Below are 24,828 nucleotides of genomic sequence, written 5' to 3'. Positions count from 1 at the left end.
TGGACGTCATACTCGACTGCCGTGAACGCAGAGACAAGAGAGTTGCATCATGGTCCGCTTTGGTTCAGTCCCCGAGCGGTTTGGCCCATTGTTGTCCCGGGTCGCGGCCGCGTCACGGGCGACATGTCAATCTGGTGACCTGTCACGGCTGTCTGCCTTGTGTCGCCGATGATGTGAGGATATCTGACGCTAGATTGTTTCTTTTCAATTCTTGACAGCTGTCACGAGCCAGGCATCAAGCTTTTCAGACTGATATCGTTTTGAAGGTTGTTATTTTGTCCCCTTTCGCAAATTATTCCAACCACCTTGACCCGAGATTGTCATTTAGCGTGGCTGTTCTACAGCTGCTGGGGTTCCCCCCTGTGCCACGGAGACCACCGGCTGCTATGAAGGACGATCTCTGTGATAATGTGCCCATCTCGTGTCACTCCAGACCTCGGCGCGCGGCCCGGCGGCAGATGGCCGCCGCGGTCCCCGAGGCGCTCCTCCTCACACCCGCCGCTCCCCCCGGCGGCAGACGTTGCCACACGCCGCCATTCGCGCGGCACGCCGCAATTAGCACCAATGTATCATCATCATAGACAGACCTTATTAAGCAATGTGTTAGAGCGTGCGAAGGTAAAGTGGAGCAGGAGCGGTGTGTGCCTGCCTGATCTAAAACTGCCTGATGGATTCTACGCATTTGAGATGGATGTGTAAAGCCCTTGTTTAGAAGCAACAGCAGCTGCCGTTCCTTGCCTTTTCCTATCTATGTCCTTTTATTCCGTCTTTACCTACTGCCATCTACATAAATCTCGGCGTATGCCTTATTCTCTTCCATCTTTTCCTCCTTGTGCTAGCCTCGTCGGCGACTGCTGCGCGCTGGTTGACCTTCAGCAGATGTCCCTGCCCGGCGGCGGTGGCAACGTCGCAGTGCGGGCCTCCGAAGGTACAGCACCGCCGCCCCGCTGCCTCAGCCGCCGGTGGGTGCTGTTTGAATGGCGCTCTCGGTGGCCGTTTGGGGAGGAGTGTCGCCGAGATCCGGGAGTGGCCGCCCGGGGCCGGATGCCGCCTCTCGCGGCGTGTCACCGCGTGTGGCGCCGGCCGAGCGGTGTGTGTGTGTGTGGTTGTTTGCAGTGTGCGCGCGGCCTTGGTGGCGCTGCGGCCGCGTATTGTCGCGGTCACGCTGAGCTGCTGCTGCTGCGGTCACTCGCCGACGGCCACCGATTCCCAGGCAGATCTGGGTCGTCGTGGTATCACAGTCGCGGCAGATGGCAGATCGCCCCGGGATCCAGTGTTCCGCTGACCCGGTCAGCGGGACGCCGGCGGACACTCGGCGGGAAGGGATGATCCTGCGCATGTTGTGTTTATTGAGCACATATACTACGCGTATGTGCCTACAATTGGCAATTGGCTCTGTAGTGAGAGAGGCTGCATATGTCTTGTATGCAGTTTGAGCTGTGTCAATTCCCATTCTGTTTCCTGACGATGTATTTCGTGGCTGGCTACGTGTTAACAGCCGTTGTGACGCAACACCGTGGCTATATGTCTGAGCACGTGCGTCCCGGCTGATTACGTGTTCCGGCATTGTGTCCGGCGCCACGCCGTTTATTGTTCCTTTTCACGTGCGTTGCGCGTGACGCCTGCCCCGGCTTTCATGTCTCGATCGAGCCGGGTCGTGCCGCTTCGTTCGAGCTTCAGCGAGCACCGTGCCCCGCGTCACTCGGCCGTCGAAAAAAGCGCTGACTGGACGTGATAGTTCTGCCAGTGTTTGGGTCAGTGTCTCGGAAAGCGATCGCCGCTGCCGTCGGTTTGCCGACTGTTCTCCCGGCGGCCTTTATTTGGTTCTCCGCAGACCGAGAGGCGACGATTTCACATCTCACGGCGTCCGCAGCTGTTTGATGTTTCGGTGTGTAGATGTTTCACCACTGAATGTCTCGGAGACAGAACTGGCAACATGCGGCAGTCGGCGCTACGCACGGGACAATCGCGGCGCACCGCGCTGCGCTGCGTTCGTCGCTGGAGAGAGCGCCTCTCGCCGCGTGTCGCATTGTGTGCGTCGTTTTGTGCGCCACCCGTGTGTGGTGCGCCGCTGCTCGCCACAGCTCGTCGCGGTGACAATGACGGCCGGCGGCTGGTGCGGCGTCACCAGTCGTCACTGGCCTCTCCGTCATCGTCGCGTCTCCCTCGTTAGCCGCTCTGTGTGAGATCTGAGGGCGGTGACGGGCAGAGGAGAAATCTGCGAGTTTGGCCAGGGCAGGGCGGCGGCTGGTCCGACTCGGGCCCGTGTATCGGCGCCGTGTCGGCCGGGGCGGAGTCGTGTGATGGTCGGCCCATTCCGTTCATGTCGGCTGGGTCACGGCACACCATCCCGTGCGGAACAGTGGAGACCAGCGCGGCCGTTTGACTTGCTCCGAGGCCGGCGAGACGGCGCTCCGGAGAGAAACCCGCTGTGATGGGCGCTGTCAGGACGGGCCGCTGATGGGAATACGGGCTGTCATAACCGGCGCCCGACCCGGTACGCTGATGGGGATTCTCCTGTCAGAATGGGTTCGGTCCGCCGAGCGGGGCCCGTTCGGCTGACCCGAACTCTCTCCGGGGGCCACATGCCGCGCCGCGAGACATGTGGAGGGCTGGTCTCCAGCAGGCCACATATCACACCAGGTCGCTGACTTGTGGAGCGATGTTCGTGTCAGCGCTCAAATTCGTTCTCGTATGGCATGACGTGACTGGGCGACCCAATTCTCGAACGGGTTCCAGGATTCCACATGCTTGTATATGCACATATTCACGTATTTTGTCGAAACAGGTTTTCGCGGTTAAGCTTTCTTCGTTTCCACTCGGATTAGAATAGCGCAGGAGGGTCTTAATGGCTTTGACGAGCCGTCCGACGGCTTCTGGCACGACTTCTGTCTTCATTTGTCTTTTGGCACTATCTTTCTGATTATCTTCCCAGAAGTCATTGTAAGTGTAAGAAGTTTCCAATCCATTAGCCGGAGACAAATTAAATCCTATGTTTCGAACGTCGCTGAACAGTGGATTCTCTTTTTTTTCTCTCTTGCCGCTTCTGACATCAAGGACAATGAAGTCAACCTCCATCTTCCTCTCCTATGCGATAAGTCGTAGATTATTTAGTAGATTCCGCTTTTTTCTTTCTAGCTATTGGATGACCCTCGTTTTCCCTTGCGTACGAACTGAGCCATGATTAGCATGACGTGCCCTCCTTCCCCCTCCAGCGGGTACGAGCTGAGACACGACCTGACGTCTCCTCCCCTATTCAACGTGCCTATAGCCGTGGCCTGACCTTAGTCTGACCCCATTCCCTCCCCTTTCCAGTGGCTATGAACTGAGCCATGACTTGACCTGATCTGACCAGACCCATTTCTTACTCCCTCAGGTACGAACTTAGTCATGACCTGACTTGACCTGACCTGACCTGACTCCCTCTTCTACCCTCAGGTACGAGCTGAGCCATGACCTGGCCGAGCGTCAGGTGGCCTGTCTGGAGCGGCGCTACGGCGGCCGGCGCGCGCGGCGCGCTGCCATCGTCATCCAGCGCGCCTACCGGCGCTATGCCCTCGACAAGAAGTTCCGAGCCATCACACTGTCGGCCAAGTCGGATCGGCGCCTGTCACGGCGCTTCGAGGTGCCGGCGGCCTGGCGGCAGCCCCCACCGCCCGTTCGCCATGCGGCCATGTCCCGCCAGACCTCGGGAACGTCGGGCCACAGCAGCGGCCTGAACGGCAGCCTGGAGAACGACTCGGACCTCTCGGACCGCGAGTATCAGAGCTACGGCTTCCTGAACGACTCAACCTACCTGAGCGAGTACTACACGCCCCCCTCGTCGGCCGGCCTGGGCGGCCGAGGAATGAACGGGCTCGGAGCGCCCACAGGCATCTACATGGTGAGTTCAGTGACGGGTATAGGGTGGGCTAGGGCGCTGGGGCTGTGTTCACTTATTACACAGAAGGTAGTTTATGACGATGGAATATATGTATTCACAATTGCGAAACGCATGGAATGTGAGACGCCGACGCGGCGAGTTTAAATCTGAGTTTGGCCACGCACGCGGAAGCACCGGGGGCGTATTTAGCGATGATAAGTGGTATCAGACATTCCGCTGGAATATGCATGTCCCACGCCCATCTCACATTAGCGAGACGAACGCATAATAGCCAGGTGCGCCGCGTCGGACGGCGGATCGGCGGAGGTATCTGAGGTCGATCTTTTCTGGACGGCTGGTGGGCTCGGCGCAGCGGGACTGTCTCTATGAGGCTGATTTGTAAATCGGCCCGAGTCTCGGAACAGCGGAGGGGCGGGGCGGCCCCAGCGGGTGCTGGCCGCGAGCTGCTCGCGCTAGGAGTGGTAAATGGCCTCAGAGCACCGCCCCGCGTGACCTGGGGCAGATGTGCCGGCTTCGTATCTGTCGGCCGACGAATCTTTGAGGCACCTAGCCAAGCGCACATCCCCTCAAGATCAGCCGCTACCCGTCCTTGGGAAGCCCGCCGTCACGGTCCTGCCTTAGATAGGACCCCGCTCGGAACATGGACCAACTATTCTTCTTTGAGTTCACGGTGGACTGGGGCGGCATTTCATGGCCACCTTTTGTAACATCTGATTCAAGGCACGCGCCCACTGTGCGACGCTCAGTATTCTGAGTATTCCTGGACTGGCATGGCGGCGCCGCGCCTACGCCGCCGTTTGATGGAGCCGACGCATGGCGATAATACGGGCGCTTCCGCCGCGGACAGTGTCACTTTTGATGCCGCCGCCGCCTGGGGCCCCTCCGCGGCGGTGATTCTATGTTCTGTTGCGGCGGCGGTTCTGTGTACTGTTTGTTTATGTGGGAACTGTGAGACCGCCGCCGCCGCTGCCGCTGCCTTCCGTTCCCGTCACCTGGCCGGTGGACAGGTGTCCGCTGTCCAGCCGGCGGCAGGCGGACCGTCCACAGCTGTGTGGCCCAGTGACCGTATCTGAGCCGGACCGACGCACGGCCGACCGCCAGCGCTAATAGGCCTGGGTGGCACGTGCCGCTCACTTCCGGCCGGACAGGATGATGATCGGGGCGGGCAGAGTGGTCGGTGAAGACGGACGGATTCGGCGCCAATGACGGACGGCTGTGACGGCGGAGACGGACGAACGCGCCGTTTACGTGGGACTGTGCCGCTCTGTTGACGTCGAATGCCGCCGAGCCGACGTGCCTCGCATTCTGACAGGCTATCAACGGTGACGCCGTTATTGGCGACTTGTCATTACGCTGTCTTCGGACTTGGCCGTGGGAAGATCACGCTATTCGAAGTGGGGTAGAGAATAGGAAAATTGGGACGTAAACTACCACGCTCATGTAACACCACGTTCCGTGTGGATTTTTGTGGCTCCCGTCACGCACCATTTACCTGCTGATCTCTCCCCTACGTCATCTCGCTTTGTCTGTGGACGATATCCCTCCATCTGTAACCGTTGTGGTTATTGCGGTCGGAGGAGTTCCTAGTTTTGTCACATATTTACTGACCACGTCATAGTGAGTGCGTGCCGCGCTGTTGCATTCGCATTGTGTTATATTTCAAGTCACGACCCTTTCGGGTTCGGTGCGGACATTGCGTGCTGCGATGTCTATGCAGAACTGCCGACCACGCTACGTAGCCAGCCGGGCCGGTTGGTGGGGTTGTCGGGTAGAATGAGGAGCTAATGCGGGGTTTCACCGGCCGACACCGGGCCTGCTCCGGGAATGGGCAAGTCAGGGGTGACACCTCACTGCGCGGCGGCGGAACGGCCCCTCGCTGTGGCTTGCAAGACCGAAGGTAGCGAATGTGGTCGATCTTAGCAAGCTGGTGACAGGGGCCCACGGTTCATATGCTTGGGTGGAGTGTCAGGGAGAAGGGCTCAGGCTGACGTTGGGCACGTGATCGGGGTGTCGAGTTCACGTGACCGGGACCGGTTGGGTTGGATGCACCAGCAGAGGTAGTCGCCACCCGCCGCGGGACAGTAGCGAACCCGGTTCTGATGGGAGCTGCCTCTCCGCGGCGCTGGGATGGACCGATGCGTTATCGCGGTTCGGAGGTCGGTGTATCGCTGATGACGGCTGTCACTCCGAGTCTCCATCCTCCGAGAACAGCGCCTCCACGCCGCCTCCGCTGCCGTCTGTTCACCACTGTTGTTACGGGCAGACCAGTCGCTACCGCGGCTGCCAGCGCATAACAATCGCTCCGGCCTGAACAACCTGTGAATACGACGCTAATGGGGTGGCGCCTTATGCGGAGCCGTCGGAGCATATGCATAGGGATGTGTGTATAAATATGCGCGTGGATTGACAGCGCACGGAATGGTTCCGTCGAGATAAGTGATTGGAGGAGAAGATTGGATGACATTTGTCGATACTCACTTAAAGCATCGGTGAGCTTTTATAACGCCTGAATGAGAGGAGGACGGGCGGTGTGCTGGTGGTGGCCTTGAACTCAGTCCATCCTCTTACCATGTAAAACAGCTCACGCTTTGAGGATTGGCTCCGAGGAATCTGTGAAGCAGATGAAGCCCTGCCTGCTGGCTTTGCCCGCTGTTTTATCTCACACTGGCCTCGAAGCTCGCATGAAAAAGATCCATCGTAACCATGGCACCTCATAGCTTCGTTCCTCTGCCGACCGTGTGCAAACTCATGACTATACATACTGGCGATGAGGATTTTTCAGCATTCCCCCGCTATCATAGGGATCTGAATCTGAATGGCGATTTCACACACACCACGACACGGTGGCGGGACCGTGACCGGCCGCCGGCGATCTCGCCTGTCCGCGCTGCCACGTTTCCGGGCCGCTCGTGGGTTACGGCCCGCTGGCGCCCGCCGGCTCGGAGCGGCCGACACCAATGGCCACAGACACGTTCCGGCACAGTTCCGCTGAGAATTGGAAACTGCGAACTATTGTGGTGTGTGTTGTAGTTGGATGCCACGCATGGCCATGGTCATCGATGTTAGATTGAATTGTGGTGATGCTGCTAGTTGGGCAGTCTGTTTCTCTAGTCGCTCACTTATGTGACTAGAGCCGCTATTCGTAAAGGAACTTTTGGGTGCTCTGTACTTCTTCAGTCTTATGTGACTTAAATGATAGGTTGTATGTCTCGCACGTTCCTTCTGCTTTGACTCAACCCCATTCCCCCTCCCCCAGGGTGACCACCAGCGAGTACCGGCGCCGGGCGGGGGCGGGGGCGGCCGGCGGCGGCAGCGCGGCCCGCCGCCCGAGCCGCCTCACCGCACCACCTCTGTGTCGTGCTCTGCCATGCCACGACCGCTGGATGCTGCCAGCTCGAGCAGTGAGAGCAGCCTGGCCTCGGCCGGACCGGTCAGCACATCTTCACCGGTGATGCGCCGCCGCTCGCAGGTCAGTCGAGGGGAGGGACGTGTAAAGAGAGGGAGGATTCGTGAATATAGAGGGCTTCCGACTGGGGCAAACGAGGCGGCTTCTACCAAAATGTATCATTTTTATAGCATCTCGTACACTGCCAGTGAAATGACAATGAATGGCGTCTGGAGATACTGGTAGCGGCTCGGATCCACTTTACCTATCATTGCATAGCCTCTGACTGGTTTGCGTCTGACCTAGTTTTTTTCTCGGTGTGATAATATTTGCTTTCCAATTATCCCCATTGAGTCCGATCAATTTTTGCATTGATCGAAGTAACAATGCTGATTTGAGCAAGGAGCGCCAGGTCGGACTTATAATTTTCCGATCAGCCACTAGAATTGGTTGACCTTCCAATACACTAAAAATGTTATATATTTACTCTCTTGTACCCATTGTTCCAGAGCAGTTCCCAAATCGTTAATTTCCGATGGGCAATATATGTCCGACGAAGTAATGAACCCACGTTTATTGTCGGTGCTTGCGATTCATTTACGAGCTTTTCCTGGCTTTCGTGCGCTATTCCATGGCCGTATTCCTCCCCAAGTGCGTGTATTCGGTAATTTATTTCAATTTGCGATCAATTAACCGGTGTTATTGTTTGTTTCGCTGCCAGGGATACTGAGACACGTATATATCCCTATTAAGCTATTCAGCTTTCTGATCCTGCTGTTGTGGTGTGATCGCATAGCGATTCCGTTTTATTGAACATTTATGGCTGTTAATGTCTTTCGTACCGGATGTAGAAAGTATGTTCAATTGAAATTACATTACAATATCGACCCTCATACTGAATACGAAATCGTGACATACAGGTCCCTGTGTCCTGTGTTTTACGCCTTTTACGTTGTCTTTGCAATACGCCACCTTCGGTATGTGATTGATGCGTCGGTCACTTCGACCGTTTTTTTTCTTTCACTTCCTCATTGAACACGCTTTACCGTCGTCTTGACGATACTTTCTATACTATCGCTGTTTCTGCCAAGCCTTTTCAATGGGTTGTTGCGTTGCACGGACTTTAGGCGTAATTCTACGCTACCGTGACAGGGGGACGGTGACTCCTCTCTCGTGATGGCTCCAACACAGCCACCGTGACGGCAGCGTCACGATATTGGAGCGTTGCCACGCCCGGCCCGATACTGTGACGGTCAAACCGTCAGTGTGTATGTAACCTATCGCGCTAACTGCGACACGGCTGATGTCCACTGCACATTGATGCTGAGTGAACGGCGAACACTCGAACTATCTTTGTCTGATGGATAGCCAGCGTCGGCGGTAGCCACGGATGTAAGAGTTATGAACGCCTTTTTGAGTAGCTGTTTGATGGGCGGTGACGGATTTTAAAGAAGAACGTACCCCACTCTAAAGCTTTTCTGCCTATGCCCAGCTGCCGTCAACTGCCAGGGGCTGCAGCGATCAGGGGCCCAGGGCTGCACCAGCCGGTCGTTCGGTCAGCTCACTGCTCTCCCAATAACCGGTGTGCCAAGGCCAGTCGGCGATCTCAGAAACCCGAGAGACCCATAAACCTCGTCCCGCTGGCGGCAGTGTGTCCATGGCCCGCCTCTGGCCGAGTGTTGCAGAGGTGCACTGTGCAGTGTGCACGGTGCTGCACGTGCCCAGTGAGCGGAGACAGCGCGGGTTGGTCACCACCGTGGATCTTCCCGAGGCGGAGAGAAGCCGCATTTGTCCTCTCTCTGGCTGGATTTTGTAAACCGGACGACAGCGGGCCGGTTAGCCGGACTCCCGGCTACCGGCCGAACTTTGCGGACCGGTGTATGGAGCGCACTGCCGAGGCCAGTCCGAGCCAGTTACGCAACGGTGGCGGAGGTGCGCTTCGATTAGCCTATCGTTGCCGGACATCAAGGAAATGCGTCGGTGAAAGGGAAACCACTGCCGGCCACGAAACACGGCCGTCTTGGAGCGTGCACCGGCCGTGAGCGAACGGCGCGGACAGACGGCCGAACGGCGAACAGTCGGACGGTCGGATCACTCGACCGAGGCACAACGTCACCGCAGACACCGCTACGGTGGCATACGTGAGCAGAGCGGAACGGACTGTGTTTACTGTTTATTGGATTGGTGGGTCATCGTTTACCGCCCAGCTGCCGCTGCCCGCTAACTGCTCCGCCTCTGGTGACCGCTGTGACCTTTGCTGACCGCGCTGACCCCGCTGACCCGACCTGTGACCTGTCGGCACGTGACCGGCCACCCTGCTGATTACTCTGCTGACTCACGGCCGGGTCAGTCCGGTAAACAGCTGCGCACAGTGACGAACTGACCACTTACCGCAGCCGTCTGCCAGCTGTCATCACATCTACATAGTTTATCCTCTGATACCGCCCTTGCGCTCGGCTCCGTCTGCTATTTCGCCGCCCGGCTGTCCCGCGACCCGCCGTTTGACCTATGGCCACATATGTGCCCCGGGGCGACACAGGTCACCGCTGGGAATTGCAGGGCCAACGTTACGTTGCCGTACCGCTGAGGTCACTGCAAGGGTCGCGCTCGCGAAGACCGCGGGGACGGTTGGCGTGTGTCCGTCACCTGTGCAGGCCGTAGATGCGGTGAGGGGAGGGTGGCGCAATGAAGCAATCTTCTAACGAGCGGTCGTCACGAACAGGTGACATGGGATGGGGGAGGAGTTATTGAGGCCCTGGTCATCCCGATGAGTGGGATGAGTCAGTGTGGGCGCCGTCACTAGGCTAAGCGGCTGCCGGCGTGAGATAAAGATTTGTTCACATGGTCTTGTCAAGGATATGGATTTAGGTGCAATATATACTTAATCTCTCGTCATAAATTAAAAACGTATCCTTGTTCGATAACCAACACCGTAAGGCGCGATCAGTGTCGTTCAACCTAACGGCTTCCCGTGTTTTTGTGTGCTCAGCTGAGATTGGTTAGTTTGGGATTAATTGGGTGCCGGCCGAGCGATTCGGCGCGATAGGGACGGTTGTGACCGATGGCTCCAGTCCGACCGATGATGTCGGGGCGGTCCGGCCCGATCGGTCAGACTGCTGCTCCGGCGGCAGAGGGTGTAGCGATATTGTTTGCTGATCGATCGCCGAAGAGTTCGGAGGCCGGAAGGAGGCCAGAGCGGTTCAACCGCCTCTGGATGGATGACTGGGTTCGGAGTACTTTACTCAGCAGGGCTGATCTGGAGGAAATTAAACAGGAGCTGATAACGTATTAAAAATGGCAGATGTTCGCTTATCCTTCCCACAACGGTAGCCTGAGTTCCAGCTGCACCACAGACGATGGCCGACCTAAAACAGCTGTGCCTGCGGAGCTGACCCCTGGCCATGAGTCACGTCCGGGAGTCGCTGTCATGTCAGGTGACAGCTGGTGATGGTCCGGTTAGTCCGTCTGTGTCAGCTGGTGACAGGGGACGGACGGCTGACCTCGCTATGACGTGTCCGACGGCCTGTCCGTCCGGCAGTCAGCCGGTTGGGCTAACTCCTACCTGATCTGGTAATCCAGTCAGACTAACGGATTGTAGGTCACGTTATCCACCACCTGAACCGAAAACTTTGTCTTGTCCGCTCACGGTCAATTCCTGAGCTAAGGCGTTAAGCGCTGTTTTCTGGCTGTAAAATCCTATCGACACCCACGGTACGGGTGAGTTGTGTATTGAGATGTCGATACACAGTGTGATAAACGATCTCATTTGGAGAGATTCGAGCCGCAGAACAATGCTCGGCTTTTTGTGGTGGATCATAACGTCAGGTCACGGAGCAGATCGTGAGGCTCGACAAACTATACGCGCGTTCGATGGATGAGGACGTAACTTTGTAAGTGTGGATAGACGGTGATAACTGCTAAGTGCGTATAAGAGCGAGCGGGCGCAAGGGGCTGGTTCGTGGTTCGTCATCAGCAGGCTTTCACGATCGGGGGAAGATTGACTTGACTGTATTGACAGAACTAGGCAGTTGTAAGGTGGGACCACACCAGCGATTCCCGACCACCACCTGAACTTGTGGTCGGTTTGGAATGGCTGCTTGGATGTAGTCCTCACCATTGTCTCCTGTGTTTATCGTGGACACGTCGTCCTTCCTAAGGACTGGCCGTTCGGTGCTCGCGTCATAACCACACTGAATTTCCGCATTTTTTAGCTGACTGGTAGCACTAGCCCTATCTGTTGTCCGCGTACAGCCCCGTCGACCATTTACTCATGGTCCATTTCCACACAATTCTGGCTAGTTGCCAGACGTTATTTCTCCCCCATTCGCCCGCAGGTGTGGGTAATGGGTATGTAAGTGGGCTGTCGGTGGTAATACCCCTGCCAGGTGTGTACCGACCGGGGCGGGGAGCGGGGTTAGGGCGCGGTCCAACGCCAACGGTTCAACACACACCACTGCTACCACTGCAGGGCCAGTTCTGTAATTAGGCGGGTCTGGACCACACCCATAGCTGGTTAACGGGAGATGTAGATTGACACGCCCGCGAGGAGTGATTCATACCCTCGTCGAGATAGAGCTGCAGCTCCGGCCCGCCCGATACCCCGCATCTGTCTTGCATCGCTGCAGTGTCGATGAAGCGACCCAGTCCGACGCGTGGGGACGCCAGGACGAGCGACCCTGCGCCTTCCTTCCAAGATGGTGGATCTGCCCTATCCTGGCTATATTGTCCGCCCGATCCTGAGCATGTGAGCTGTTCTATTCTTGCCTCATGGACCGTCATATCCGTGCCGTGTGGGCTATCCTATCCTATCCCGCCCAGTGGGCAGACAGTATCGGGTGGACTGAAGGCTAACCTGGCCTTGAGGAGGAGACCGCTCCATGGGCTCGCTCTGAGTAATGATGCGCCGCGACGGGTTCTTTGCTGGACCTGGTGCTCAGTGAACTGTGAGTGGTACAGAATCGGTGTGGGGAGGCCGGCTGTCGGGAGCTGGTTGGCGTGATGTCTTAGAATAGATACTATGATGCATCCATTCAGAAGCCCAAGCTAACGGATTGAGGGAAGGCGGCGGGGCTGACCGATATCGTGCGTAGATTGCCATTAAATCTGCTGCCTTTCGTGCACCGGCGCACTTCTGAATATTTACCGACGCAGGAGAGAGGGCGGCCAGCGATTGGCCTATGTCGCAAGGGGTGCGTGTGAGTTTCACGAGGCCCCGAGTGCCGGGTCAGGGGTCGTGACCCGCTATTGACCGGGTCATCTGATCCGGGGTCGGCCGGCGGCGGCGCGGCCCCCCAGTGACCCGCTGTCGGACGGGAGCCAGTCACGAGAGGGTTCGGAGGGGTCCCGGTCACGGCACTGGTGTGTGATCACGATCGGACCCTTTTCGGGCCGCCGGAGCGAGCGGCCTTGTGTCTCTGAGTAGCCGTGACCGCGGCTCAGGATCTCCAACACGTCACGAGCTGCCCCGCGGTCTGAGGCGGGCCCACTCACCGTGTGATCGCCGGCTAGTATCACTGTGTCGGCTCCGGCCCGCGGCGGCACTCACCTGTTCCGCGGCGGCCCTGTTTATCGCGCTGTTTAGCGGTGTCCGCCGCCTGTAGCCGTACCGTGCCCCCGGCAGTCGCGTGGCGGCCGCCCCCGGCGCTTCGGCAGCGCCGCTCACCACCGCTTTCACACGCTTATTGCCAGGCGGCCGCAAAGAAAGCGCGAAATTTGCGCCTCTGATGAGAAGCACCTGCAGTTTCCGTCGCTGTTTCGGACAGTTTCGGCCACGTTTCGTCCGGTTCCGGCGGCGCTGGGTAGTTCCACTGATTAATGAGCTCTCGTGGAGGTGTGGGCGGCTCTAGAAGCGGTCCCATTCTCGCCTCCGCTGTCACTAGAGAGAAGTAGTGAGCCGCCAGGCCTCCAGGGCTCGTGTGACGCTGCCACTTCATTAATGTAAAAAATCATCCACTTCCAGTTGTCGGCGGTGTAGTGCGCTGCCGAAAGGAACGGCTGGGAAGGAGTGGATTCATGTTCCTGTGAATGTGGTTCTATCCCTCGTATCGGCGAATGGCCGGCGGCGGACTCCAGGCCGCAGTGATAGCTGTAATGTAAGACAGCCTGGTGCGGGACTGCAGCGCCCCGTATCGATGACGCGCCGATGACTTGGGCGTTCTCCTCGCTGCTATCTGGGCGGCGTCATCAGCGCGATGGCGCCCCGGGTGGCCGGTCGACGTGCGTTTATAGCCGTGTTCGCTGACTTTAAACCGCTGCCGCTGGCCCGAGGTGCCGACCACGCAGCCTTGGCGCTCTCCGGCGCGGGGGCGGAGGCTCATAAGGCACGCCGGAATGGAGGGAAGCCGCCGCCGGGCGGCCCGCCTCGGCCCGGCGCGGCGCGGCGCAGAAGGACAAATGATTTAAACGGCGATTTGTAAGAAGAGGCGGCTGCCGGCGCGCCGGAGACGTCCCACGTCGGTCTGGGATGACGGACGGCCAGGTCGGGTCATGTCGGGTCAGGGGCCGTGGGGATACCTCGCGCGGCTCCCAGCCCCGGGATGTAGCGCTGTTGTGTCAGCCTGCAGTGACACCGCGCGTACCTGCAATTCGGCCGTGACCCGCCCCGGTGGCTCCCACCGCAGCTCGTGACAGGGCAATTCAGGCCCAGAGATGGATGTCGCCCTGTTTCTGGCTGTTTGGGACTTTTCCTCTGAAGTATCAACCTCCGGCAGTAGTTCTATAGGTGATATTTTCTGCCGCTGTCTCCTGCAACACGAAAAGGGAACGGGGGACGACCATATTTTCTCATAATGCAGCCAGCCATGATTTTAGCTGTCGGAGCCAACGCCCTGTGTCAGTGACTCTGACTGGATTTTAGCGTTGTTTCAAGCTACCTCCAAACGAGTCACTCTGGACTCAGTCCGGGATTTATCGCCGGCTGTGCGCCTTTCGGCCGTTTTTCGATCGTCCCTCGCCTGGTTCCGGGAGCGGCTCAGAAAGGTGGCCACGCGTCTCGGTCGCGGAGAAATCGGGTGATGTATGGCCAGCACTGACTCCGAGCGGAGCGCCGCAGCCGAGGCCGAGTCTCCGGTTCCCAGCCGAGAGTGGTGTTTTACCCACCGGCCTGGGACGGCTTGTCCCCGCCAGCGGCGCGTGCTATGGCGAGCTCGTGCGGCTTGCACGACCGCCCCCGCCCGCCGCCGGCCGCTCTCCCTGGGGCGCTGGGAAACGCGTGCCGCATCTCGTAACATTTCTCAGACATTCTCCGTAAGTGGTGGTTGCTGAGGAAATCTTACGGCGTCATTGTTGCTTCGTGGCTCACGGAAGTGGGCTACGCGACGACTGGTTGGCGATACGCTTGTGATTTGCTGGGTAGTGCGTTATTTCGGAAACTAGGTATTGCAGCCGAGAATGTTATGTCTGTTTATATTTTCTCTGACCATGAAATAGCAATGCATTACGCCAGATATTGCACTGAGCTCAGTTACGATGTTCGTTAGTCTGACCGCATTTCTCCACGCCCTGTTGCAGAGGTCATCATCAAGCCACTCGAGCGGTGGCCATCGGACGCTGCCGCGCACCCAGAGCGACTCGGCACCCCCGCCTAGCGACCAGGTGGACCGAGTACCACGTCTGGGCGACCCGCGTCCCGCGCAGGCCGCCGCCGCCAGCTACAGCAGTTGCAAGGTGAGTCTCGATTCCAGACTCCTTGTCGCAAAATAATCGTCACTACATTGACGTAAAGATGCCCCAGCCTCCTTCCGTCCGTTCGTTTTATTTCTCTCTCGTCGGCGTGCGCTCAATGTAGTAACTCTGTCTCTGTGCTCACTCGTGTGTATGCTGTTAGTGTTCAGTGTTCACGTCGTCGTGGGTATAGCGTCTCGGATCATCGGTTCACTGTTGACGGCGTGTTTCTGCCAGCCGCAGTTCTCACGCAATAGTACTCCGCCAGAACGAGTTGTTGGTGTCCAGTGATGCAACGCCAGACGATTCACTTTCCAGCAGTTCCGCTTCAACTCTCCGGAATTCACTTTCCTGTGGTATGGCCCAACTCAGCTGCATCCTTTATAGTTCTGTCCGGGTCATTGACCGCGCTGCTGACCTCTGTCTCTCGCCACACCTCTCGACTTGGGTTCGGTAATGGAGTATTTATGCGTGGAGTCGACGGCGCTGCCCGGCTAATCGTCCCGTGTGCTCCATGGATGACACTGATGTGGTGAATAGGTGACTTCATATCACCGGAACTGCCGCCCATTACCCCATGAGGTCACCAACCAACCGAGCGGCAGGTGTCATGTGATGTCACAACTGTTAAATGTGTTTGTTTGGAAGCAATTTGATGCTGAGGTGTTGTATTGGATGAGATTCTCTGTGCAACATCTTCGTTAAGTTCACGGATGCTATGAAGTTTTCCGGTGTTTTAATTGTTTGCGTGTTTGTCTATCGTAACTCATGTATCATCATGGTTACAATAAGCGTGTGTTTTTTGATAGCCTCGTTCGAATTAAGATCGAGCACAAAGGCTGGCACCGTTTGTACTGATCGTGATCCGTTCGACACCTGGTTAAACTGGGGTATGTTTATTGCTCGTAGTAAGTTACCAGGTGGTGACCTGTTTATATCTACCGGGTTCCGGGCTAGTCGCGTCGCGAAGCGGAACTGCAGTCATTCCAGGTGTGCGCACCTGATCAGGAACTGAGCTGGATGACAGTCCACCTGAGCTTTGTGTCAGCGCACCTGTGCCGTAACTATCGTAACTAGCAAGTCGTGATAATGGTTTGGAGACACTGGAGACACTGATAATCCGTGTTGACTCAGCTGAGACTGGGCGTGAACCTGGTGGAAAACCACTATTCCATCTTCCGCACCCTCTCCGTCCGGCGCCTCTGTTATCGGTAGCCGCGTGGTACACGTCTGGAGCGGAGTATTGGCACTCTGAGCAGCTACTGGGCTGCGTGCCATCGTCTCCCCTCCGCCACGTGCGCAGTGCCGTGTTCCGGTGCCGAATTTAGCGCCGCCCGGCGGACGGCAGACACCCCGCTCGACCGGTGTAAATCGGTATCTGTGCCGTCGCTCCCTCGCCGCTGCCGATGGAGACTGATGGAGCGGTGCTGTGCGTTGTGCTGTGTCGACTCTGGTAGACGCACCCTCCCTTCCACTGTCGACTAGCCAGCCGTTGTAGCGTCTCTAGTTCGTGACGATGAAGGTCTCGACACGTTGACACTGTGACACCTTGTGTAGAATCGTTACATTTTCAGACGGAGAATCTCGCCGAGAGAGCGATGATAAGGGTCATTGGGAGGGACACGGGTGTGGTTAGGCGTGGGTGATTTTCTGTCGGAGGTCAGCCTTTGATATGGCGGCCTTTCTAACTGATTTATCGCTCTCTTTAATTGATTTATCGCCCGGCTTTCACATCATGTAGGCATCCTCGTTGTTGGGCGGTGCCGATCAAATAGAAAGCGATTTGAATTAAGATATTGATATTAAAAAGATGTTACTGCTGACATCCGAATGCCTTATGCCATTTTTTTTTTGTGTCAAATCCTGAAGCGATATCACTTCATTCATAGGTAATAGTGCTGAGTGCTTAACACTTTCACAAACTATGACCTGTGGAAGCATTTCGTTCACAAGCATTGCGCTCAGCACTGCTGCTGCGTTGCGAGTGCGACTACAGCAACACGGTCGCGTTTCTTTTGCAAACATCGGGTCCCCGATTGGGCGATGCTCAGCATGCCATACCGGTTCCTTCCCTGTCCACTGTCCAGCAGCGTCCTTCAGCCCTGTCTCTGTGCTGACTGCTGGTGTTGACGGTGCTGACCGCAACGGGCCGGGTGGCGACAGGAGAGACTGGCCGGACCCCGGGTCGACTGTGCCCGATCCCGGCCGAGATAGGGGCCGGCGGTGACCGCACCGCGCAGGACGGTGAGCTGTCCTGAGCTGGAGCAGCTCCTCCGCCGACTTAATGTCGCCGCCCGCAGCAACAGCGGAGTTTCTGCGGAGCGCGGAGAGCTGGGCCCGGACCTGGTGAATTAAACAGGCGGGAACTGAGACGGTGACGGGGTGCTGCGTCACTGGTGGTGCGGTGTGGTGGGCACAGTGCGCCACTGCCTCAGAATGATAACTAAGGGAGCACGAAACTGAACTAAGGCGAGCAACGGAGCTGCTTTGCCAGTGATGGACACTGCTGAAGGGAGCCTCGGCCCCCTTGAAGGGAGCTCGCGAGGCTGGTGGATCACTCTCGCCAGCAGATGGTTGGAATTCGGATGAGATCAAATCGTCTCGCGATTTGTCTAGTTCTGCGCCCCGTGCAGCGCGCTTGACGGAAGGTTTGAAGAACCTTCTTTGGAGTGACTGAATTGGGTTCCAGACCATCACCGGACTGGGCTTAGGTCAGCCGACAGGAGAGTCCGGATTGGAATAGTGATTAGGTCACTGACTTTTAGTTCGCCTGTGAACCGCTGAACGTGGTGGTTCCAACCTTTTAAAAACTGGCCCAAGCCTGTTATGGAAGTCATTGGCATGGAATTCAGATTAATCATCCGCGTCGTGCGATGAACGAAAGACTTAGCGGTTCCCAAGAATTGAGATTTTGACGAACGCCGTCGATAACATACATTAGTCATCGTTTGATGGACGCGTTTTTAACGTCGACGTTATGTGTCGATGCAATCATGATGTTTTTGTCTGGTTGACCATTGGCGGTAGCACTATTTTATGGTGACGATGGATCGTTAAGTGTATAACTCGCCAACGACATTACAGTTTTGCCTGAACTCTGCTGTAAACCGCGTCTTGTCTTCCTCCGTTCCCTGTGCATCGAGGAAAACTACACGGCTAGGTAGAATCTCGTCCACTTTGCAAACGTATGCCAATTTGTTCAGTGTCACCGATTGCACTATCTATTGTCCCAATCTCGCCTGCATTTATCGTACCATCGTGAGCGGTGTCAGAATCAGCTTTCATTGTCTGCCGCTCATCCTGCGAGTGACCGTCACATTGTCGATTTCCAGCGTTACGAACCACCGTTCGCCAATCATCTCACCGCTCTGCATCGTTTCAGGTCCCGGAGATTGTCCGTAAGCGTCAGTACCGCGTCGGCCTGAACCTCTTCAACACAAAACCAGAGAGGGGTGTGGCCTACCTGATGGCGCGAGGGTTCCTGGACGAGACGCCTCAGGGAGTAGCGCGCTTCCTCATCACGAGGAAGGGGCTGAGCAAACAGCGGATCGGCGAGTACCTCGGGGACCTGCAGTCGCCCTTCTGCGCCGCCGTGCTAGAGTGAGTACCGATGACCGGAGGGAGGGATGGGGAATGATTGGGGACGGGTAAGGTGTCTTTTTTTCCTGGCCATGGCTGATGCCATGAGCTGTTACACTGGCTGGATTATAGATGCTTTAAGATTCGAGAAGAAGCTGTTCATCATGGCCATTGGTTTTTAACTGCACTGTCGTGCCGATGCCATTATCTGTTTCACTGGCTGTGAACTTTAGAGCTAGTGAAATTATTGGAACGGTTGGGTACTCTTTTTTACAAGTTAACGGTCGGGTTACTGCAGCATGCAGTTTCATTTAATGATTCATATGGCAGGGTTCAATTTGGTTAGTACAATGGGCCATCTTTCCTCGCGACAGCAACATATCAATCCAGCAATCGCGGCTGTGGTAGACATTGGTTATGATTGCCAAAGCGCGGTCTGGACAGATGTAGACCAGTGCTGACTGGAGTTGGATGGGGCGGTTATCGCCCCCCCCCCCACCCCCCGCGGTCGTCTGTGTCTGTGTGGTCGGCTCTGATGGTGGGCTAGTGATGACCCCTACACCGCCATACGCCCAGCCGTGCCCTCTCAGTGACCTGTACCGACGCCAGGTGACGACGGTAATGGTTTGGTGTGACTCCTCGACAATCTCATTCAACCTGTGGTCTCATGTCATTGGCCGACGGTCTCAGCGCTCGGGTATGGTCAGGAGACTGTCGGGGATGATTGTATCTCACCCTGGGAATCGTCTCCTAAGTCCTTTTGTGTGTCTAGGTTTGGTCTCAGCGCGCTTTTAGCTGTGGTCTTGGCGTGTTTTGGCAGCCCGTCCTGTGTCGGGCCGACTGGGGGTCTTTGTGCTGACACCGGTCCGACGCGTGTGTCCCAGCGACCGGTGAGGGGCCGGCCGCGGTGGGCCGCTCCTACCTATGGAGATGAGTCGTGTCACCAGGCTTCCACCGCCCGGCACACATCGCTCGGGTCATCTGTGGAGCTGGGCGCCCGGGGCGGAGAGAGGGACTGGCGGTGGGAGAGAGCGGTGGGCTGCCGTCACGGACCGGCCTGTCAGAATCAGTTGCCACGGCGGCAAGTTCAGACTTGAAAGCTCTTCTGACGTGAGATGCAGTCGGCTTGGCCTGGCTATTTACCGCGATTGGCCTTCACAGGTAGTGACTGGAACGATAGATTTTATGCTGGAATGGCGAAGACAACCCGTCATGAACCTGGAACTTGAGTCATGTGAGAAACATTCAAGTTTTAAGTCTAAAAGTCTGGCCGGTTTCATGATGCTTTCTTGGTGCGGTTTTATTATCTCTGGCATTTCACTGATATTGTGCGAGTGTGTGTAGTACGTTAGTACGGTCGTGGCGTAGGTACATGACATCGCCACAGCGGACGATTAGTCCATCTGTGATTAATCTGTCGTCGTGCGGTTGTTACGACTGCGTGCCACACTCGAAGCCCACGATTGGAGCGGAAACAGTTGACCTGTGACCCCGGCTCGCAGCGCCGCATTGCCTAACACGGGGCTCGTGCCGCTCATTTACTCTGTGAGCTCACGAGTGGTAGGTACACCAAGCCAGCGTTGCAGCGTGTAACCTTGCCGTTACGCCCATAAACCTGGATCATGACCATCTCATGCGGGGCTCGGTTTCGCCAGTCCTTTACCGCCGCATTACTGAGCTGATAACGGGTGTAGTGCTGAGCTGATTCTGCCGCCAGCGGTGGGCGGTGGCTTGCAACTGGTCAGGGACGGTTTCTAGCAGTCCCACACTCCGCTTTGCGAAGCTCTGAGCCGGTAATACATGCGTGACCGCGCACTGAGCCAGTCTCCATGGCGCAATGGGCTAATGTATGCCGCGGCTGGAGTGGACCGGTCTGTCAGCCAGCTGGGTGGACGAGACAGGACTGTCGCCGTGTGGTACCGAGGACTGCCCCGGGACCTGTGTGGGTGTAGCTCAGCGATAGGACAGGCCGCGGGGCATGGCTCGTGCCATGGTGGTGTAACCACCCTCGGCACCTACCTGGTGGGTCTGCCGGGCCTGGTGGTGTCCAAGTGAGTGATGGTTAGCACTGAACAGCTGAAGGAGTTCTGAGAGCAATGAGGGCGCAAAGTTGCCCTCGTCGGACTGTTCGACAGCTGAAGCTGCTTGGAGCTGAATTTATAGTGCAAAGCTAAGCTGCATTGTCGGGTTTTCATTGTCCTGTTCAGAAGCTGACCAACTTTTGGAATGCGGTTACGTTGCACATGCGGATTTCCCTCCCCGTATTTGAACAACAGCTGGCATTCCTTCACCCCATGAGCCCTTCCGCGTGGTTGGTTTAGAGTTCATGACTTCACATATTCGTTCAGGATTCGCTAATATCTTCTGCACGGGTGGAACAAACTACGTAAGTTTCCGAAAACATCGGAAGATTTTTGAATGAAGATGTGTCGGTTCATTCAATACCGAGAAAGTGTGAAGTGATTTAGCACTAAAATGATGAATATTATGTCCGTGTCTGTCTAGAAAACCGAAACGAATCAGCTCACACGACGAAGGAATGGAGGGATGATTCAAACAAAACAGTCGTGAGACAGAAACTGTGGCCTGGGAAAGCCTAGCTAACTCGTCATGCCGCATCTGCAAGCTTTCGCCCGCTTTCAAGCACCTTTTTTGGATCAGCGTCAGACATGCCTTGAGCACTCCAAATATATTCCACCGGGCCGTTTCTCACGTACACACCTACACACAGGCTTCTTAGGTAGCCCTTTGTGTCAGTAGTCTAGTGGCAGTTTTCGTCGCACATAACGGTCCGGCTGCACCAAAAAGGCTGCGTATTATCGGTTTTCCTCGAAGGCGCCCGGCTGGCTCGGACCTTGTCGCATTGCTAATGCGGCCGGGTGCGGCTGCCGAGCGGGTCTGTCGATCGCCACCGGCCGAACGTGCTGAATCATGGAGTGTGATGGTGGTCGGCCGGTCCTGTGAGGGCTGACGGGAGGCCCTGGTCCGACCGCCGCGGCTGACTGATCGGTGACCGGACCGGGTCCGCCTGTCAACGCGGTGCAGCTCTCCACTGACGAGAGTTAAATATCGGAGAGCAGAGAGCTGTGCTATCCAGCTAAGTGCTAACCACCAAGAACACAGCTAAGTTTGAGCTTGTTCTCTTTCTGTAAATGATTTGTATATCTAACTAGCGTAACGCTGGCCTATTTGAACTTCTCCGATGTTTTCTTCTCCAATCAAGTGATGCTAGTTGAAACCCTCTTGGCGACTGTGTTAGCTCCGGGTCACTCCAGGAGGCACGAACGCTGCTGTAGTTCGTAGCTCCCCGTTCTAGTTCACTCGTCGTGCCAGTTTCGACCTCCACCAGGCGCCGGCCCCGAGTGACGAGGTCGTCGGTGGACTGCGGCGGATTCAAACGACCACGATCGACCCCGAGACACTCGCTCCGTGAGACGAATGCTGATATCGCCCGCGATGATCATCTGAGTTAGTGAAGGCGAGCGGCCCGACTATGTATGGCCGCTCGTTCGGCGGTGTGCCAAGCCAGCGTTTTCACCGAACGATGTGTGGAGCGTCTGTTTGTGTGGAGGAAACGCGCGTCACTTCCGCGGTTTGGTGGCGGTCTTTTCTGCCTGCCCTACCCAGCTGATGTTTGCCTGTTTCCTCTGTAAATCCGGAGCCACGTCAGCGCTAGGTGGCATCAGCAGGTGGCGTCAGCGGATAGTGCGAGCAGCGAGCGCTCTCAAGGGAGACCTCGTCACGGGCTGCCGTCAGCAGTTATGCACTCTCCATAAGCCGACTGAGAGCGAGTCTGAAGCGCGGACCGGGCGGGGTGCCCGGAGCGGCGCCGGGCGGGTCGCACGGTGGCCCTGCCAGTCACAGCCGGAGCGCCGCGTGGGCTCCCAGATAATTGTCCGAGCTCTCTGCGCGGCGCTGATGGTCCCGCTCCCGCCGGGCCGCCCACCACGGTCATGGTCGGCAGGAAGTGACGGCGACGACGACGGGCTGCCGGCCAGATCGGAACGAGATACGATGGCCGGTGGCACTGCGCGACCGGGCTGTAAATATTAGTGCCACAGGAAGTGACGATTGGTGACTGTGGATTTAAACGCCGTCACTCGCTCGCCGCGAATGTCGATGCTGCGCAAATTCACTTCACGTTCCTCTCTTCTTGATTTCCCGGAGATTCCCTCTACACCCTGTTAAGTGTTCAGTGTTCACCCGAGAGTGGCCATCGTCGCTGCCCGCGCCCGACTGTCGCCCAGTTACCGAGGTTTCCTGTTCATAAATATCTCCACGGCAAAGTTCCCGGACCAAGTTGTACATAAGAAGGTTGTACATAAGAAGGGCGTTACGGTCGATTTACCTGGCAGTGTCTGAAACTTTTCGAGGTCTCACCACCAACGATCAGCCAGGCAGCCCTGCTGTTGCAGAGCTCATGTTAACCTCGCATGACCAGGAATGATGGCGCGTGGGATGCAGGGAGTGCGCGGAAAATGTCGGGGGAGCACCCCGATTACGGTGCACTGGTTCGGTTATCCTCCACTGACGCGCCTGTGCCATTGTTTTCTTTCCTTTCGACGTCTGGAGTCGCCGGCAATTATTCGGAATTCCCGCTGGCGAAGCGGGCTGACGAGAAGTTTCGTAACGACTACTGGAGGCCGTTGAAGGAGATGATTCAACTGTTTTGAGGTGTTGGTGAAACCGGCTCCGGAGTCCGCGCGACCGGCAGCTGACGGAGGCAGATTAGAGGGCGGATCTGGCGGAGACGGCACCGCCTTCATTAGGCATGACTATACATAGGCGTGTTAGGCAACGCGGCAGACGGTGCGACTGGTTCCGGGTCCATGAATAGTGACAACGAACTGCGTTTCGTTTGATCTCGTGTGTATTAGAGATGAATGGAAACGTGTGGTGATGTGGTGGCCGGGGCAGCTTCGACCCCGGCGAGCTGCAGAAGGCACTCCTGCCGCCATCGTGAGGAGACGAATCCCTGACCCAGATTAACGCGGTCACAGCGGACCCCACTGCCGGTGTGGGGACTGTGTGTGCTGCAGCGATACTGCAGACGCCCTGACGCTGATCCCGCGAGTTACCACTCCTCCACAGACCACAGAGCGGTCTCCTACGGTGTTTTTAGTGCGGTAGTGTTCTGGGAACGTCACAGTACCGCGTCTCATGTGGCTATTGTGGTGAGCTCTGAACAATTGGAGCATTTTTAGATGTTCAGGACGAGCTGGCCCAGGCTGTCACTGCAGTCCTGCCTTCTGTGGTCCTGTGGCTTTTCTTTGAATGCGGGGCGACAGCGGTCTTTAACCTAATTTTTGGGTGGCCGTGCCCGCCGAGGTGACTGGGAAGAGCTTCCCCTGCCGTCCGCGGCGCGGCGCCACCTGTATGGTCCTCCGGTGACCTGACGGTCATCCCGATTCGGGTACGATTAGCGGATTTCTGAGTTGATGATTTGCATATATAGTGGCGAGGCTCACCGGCGCTAGGTTTAGTAGAGCTGGTGCGGTGGTGGCTGACTAGCTGGTTTAGCCAGAGCCATAGTCAAGACTAAGAGTTCCATCTGTTGTTTGCTTTGGTGATTGCTTTTGGCAGGACGATGGCTCTGCATGAGAGGAAAGACTGCATGGAGATTACTTCAGTGGACAGGAAAACGCAGTGACGTGTATCTTACGTATCATCTTTATCCTCTTCACCCTGATGTAGTGTTATGATTCTGGAAAGGAAAAACATGGCTCGTGTCTGCGTGCCGTCATCAATGTTACCTCTACTGGCGCCAGAGATGGCCATGGGAGTCTGAACCTCGCGATCTTTCCTCGTCATCCCTGGCTGCTTCTGTCTGCCGGAGGTCAACCGTCTGTCTCCATGGCCATTGGTCAGCTGCACCTTCCCTACCGGCTGCCGCAGACCCTCCAATGCCACCGGCCCCGCGCGGTAGCCGGCTGTCCGCTGATGTTTTTTACATGTCCGACCGGCCAGTGTGAAGGAGACTGGCGAGATTTGAAGGAGACTGCCGCTTGATCTGCCACAGAGGACACCGGTGTCGGTCGTCGGAGACGATTGACCGGCTAAGGTTAGACGTCTCCGCTGTGTATCGTGACTGGGCTGTCGTGAGCGTCATCATCAGCGAGAGTTCCGTATCGGCGGCTGTGACGTGAGACACGAATGAAGCGTAATAGTGCGAGACTGTCGGGGTGTGGACTCGCTTGGAGCCACTGGCAGAGCAGACGGGGCCTGAGACACCTCTGAGTGTCACCGGAAAGGCGTCGCCGCGCGGTGGTGCAGAAAAACGTCCCGCTTTGTCTCCAGAGCTGTTAGCAGAGCGGACATC

The 24,828-nt window shown here is 56.9% G+C and overlaps 1 protein-coding gene across 1 annotated transcript in view; it reads left to right on the top strand.

Annotated features, from left to right (window-relative positions):
- The window catches only part of LOC122369245 (IQ motif and SEC7 domain-containing protein 1-like), a 60,500-nt gene that overhangs the window by 18,427 nt on the left and 17,245 nt on the right, over positions 1 to 24,828 (top strand). The window contains exons 4-7 of the mRNA XM_043343830.1: positions 3,439 to 3,883; positions 7,140 to 7,352; positions 14,778 to 14,933; positions 18,313 to 18,530. Coding sequence (XP_043199765.1) covers positions 3,439 to 3,883; positions 7,140 to 7,352; positions 14,778 to 14,933; positions 18,313 to 18,530 — 1,032 coding nt within the window. The remainder of the gene's footprint in view (positions 1 to 3,438; positions 3,884 to 7,139; positions 7,353 to 14,777; positions 14,934 to 18,312; positions 18,531 to 24,828) is intronic.

Source organism: Amphibalanus amphitrite, unplaced genomic scaffold (assembly GCF_019059575.1).
Source record: "Amphibalanus amphitrite isolate SeventyFive unplaced genomic scaffold, NRLGWU_Aamphi_draft 001019F_arrow, whole genome shotgun sequence".
Taxonomy (NCBI): Eukaryota; Metazoa; Arthropoda; class Thecostraca; order Balanomorpha; family Balanidae; genus Amphibalanus; species Amphibalanus amphitrite.
This window is presented reverse-complemented; position numbering and strand designations above follow the sequence as displayed.